Below are 2500 nucleotides of genomic sequence, written 5' to 3'. Positions count from 1 at the left end.
TAGAGAATAAAAAATAATAAATATAACAGTAAATTCAGTTTGCATATAATTTGGCTTCTTTATTCTTTTATTTTTTTGTGCCCATCCCAGAGGTGCAATATTGTTTCAAACAAGATGACTGGAAAGAACTGAATTTTTCCTATTTTCATGCCAAATTTGGCAGTATTTGCAGAGAAAATGGCAATGTTAAAGTTAACCATGGACACACAGACACACACACACAGACAACCGAACACCGGGTTAAAACATAGACTCACTTTGTTTACACAAGTGAGTCAATAAAATGAAAAGAGTGAGAGCGTATCGCTACTGTGCATCGCCATCCTTGAACAAGCACTGACAGTTTGTACTGTGCTTTTCTTTTCTTTAAATTCTGTTCCTTTTTTATTCACATCTAATTCAGAGCGGTACCCAGCTCACTTTCGAGTTTATGCATATGTGTACGTATGTGCTGTATTAGGTGTCTGTTCGTCTGTCTTTTTTTATGTGTGTAACTTTATTTTGGGCTTTATGGTATTGAAATAATGCCTGCAGCATTAGGCGTAAGACGAGACAGAGCGTAAACCTGGCAAGATGGCGTGGAGAGCCTTGGCCAACGGGATGATTCAGCGCTTGCAGCTTTTAGAGGCGTTTGATTGGCTAAGAGCGGACCGGGCAAGACGGGTCGTCTTTTCACCGTTAGCCGCGCGAAATTTGGCCAAGCAGAGCAAAGCAATAGGCCTAGTATGCATCAGTTTGACATGGTACAGTATATGACACCAAAAGGTAAGTTTAGACGGATGAACCGAAACCTGTTTCATTAGTGTGTAACTAACGATTCTTTCTTTTTTTCCTTTCTCGTTTTGAACATATGAAACAAAAAAAAAAAAAAAAAAAAAAAAGGAAACAAAGTTTGTTTTTTTAAAAGGCGGTTTCCATTTTTTATTCTTCATTTCATTCTTTCTTCTTCTTTTTTTTTCCTTTCTTTTCAAACAAACATTTTTTTTTTTATTGACCAACTCTATAAAACGTCCGCCAGTCTGTAAGACCGCCTTCAAGACTTATTTGTGATATGCACTTCATCCAATAAAGAATCATGAAAGAGAGAGAGACAGACAGACAGACAGAGACAGAGACAGAAAGAGAGACAGAGAGGAAATCGTTCAAATGCGTTCTGTATTAAATACTATTAAGCTTATTAGAGAGAAAAAAAAAAGGATTAAAGTGGGATGCGTGTGTGCGCGTAGACGTACATGTGAGTGTGATTCAAGTTTTTAACAGGAGATAGGTATCGGCAGTTCGTGTTAGCCCTGATGATCATTATAGTCTGTTATCTCTGTATCTGTTGAATACATCGCTGTCGCCAAGATTATGGGCATTATCGCGACGGGTGGGGGTGTGAGCAGCTTAGCAGGTTCACTGTTGAGATGTTATTCGTCTTTTAAAGATCTCAGGAGTTGGTGCTTTTACGACGTTTTCTTCCATGTGGTTCCAGTCTCTTACTGTACTGACAAAGAATGTCCTGTGTGGTCGGCTGGGGCACTTACAAACACCACCCATGGTAAACAAACAAACATACAAACAAGCAAATACAACAAAACCCAAACAAACAAAAAACAAAACAACAACAGCAACAACAAAAACAACAACAAGAACAACAACAAAACAAAACAAAAACAACAACAACAACAAAACAAAACAAAAACAACAACAACAAAACAAAACAAAACAAAAAACAACAACAACAACAAAACAAAAACAACAAAACAAAACAAAAACAACAAAACAAAACAAACAACAACAACAACAAAACAAAACAAAAACAACAACAACAAAACAAAACAAAAACAACAAAACAAAACAAAAACAACAAAACAAAACAAACAACAACAACAAAAACAACAACAACAACAAAACAAAACAAAAAAACAACAACAACAACAACAAAAACAAAACAAAAACAAGGGCAAGCACTAACACTGACTGACTGACCAGGTAGAGGATTTCCCCCCCTTGCTGCACGCACTCCAGGGGGCGCTGAGAGGCGGTCAGGTTGGGGTACACCCGCTCGTACCAGTACCGCATGTGGAATCCGTGATACACCCCTGCGTGCAGTGAGGGACACCCGCCCGGAATGGTTAGCTGTTCCTTCCTTTCTTTGCGCAGTTTTATTTTCCATGCCTTTTTTTTTTTTTTTTTTTTTGCAGCATGCTCTCAAAACCCACATAAGTGCTAACTAACTAACTAACCGTCCCCAACTGCCAGTTCAATGTACAACAGCCTAGCTTGTGGAACCCCCGCCCCCTCCCCCCCCCCCCCCCCTCTCTCTCTCCTCCAGTTCTATATACATCATAACCATCAAAATTTGTAACTGTATTAGTATTTGTATTTCTCTTTTTATCACAACAGATTTCTCTGTGTGAAATCCGGGCTGCTCTCCCCAGGGAGAGCGCGTCGCTACACTACAGCGCTACCTTTTTTCTTTTCTTTTTTTCCTGCATGCAGGTTTTTTCTTTTTTTT

The 2500-nt window shown here is 38.9% G+C and overlaps 1 protein-coding gene across 1 annotated transcript in view; it reads right to left on the bottom strand.

Annotated features, from left to right (window-relative positions):
- The window catches only part of LOC143299581 (uncharacterized), a 35485-nt gene that overhangs the window by 13647 nt on the left and 19338 nt on the right, over positions 1 to 2500 (bottom strand). Inside the window, exon 7 of the mRNA XM_076612866.1 lies at positions 1972 to 2084. Coding sequence (XP_076468981.1) covers positions 1972 to 2084 — 113 coding nt within the window. The remainder of the gene's footprint in view (positions 1 to 1971; positions 2085 to 2500) is intronic.

This window comes from Babylonia areolata, chromosome 25 (genome assembly GCF_041734735.1).
Source record: "Babylonia areolata isolate BAREFJ2019XMU chromosome 25, ASM4173473v1, whole genome shotgun sequence".
Classification (NCBI taxonomy): domain Eukaryota; kingdom Metazoa; phylum Mollusca; class Gastropoda; order Neogastropoda; family Buccinidae; genus Babylonia; species Babylonia areolata.
This window is presented reverse-complemented; position numbering and strand designations above follow the sequence as displayed.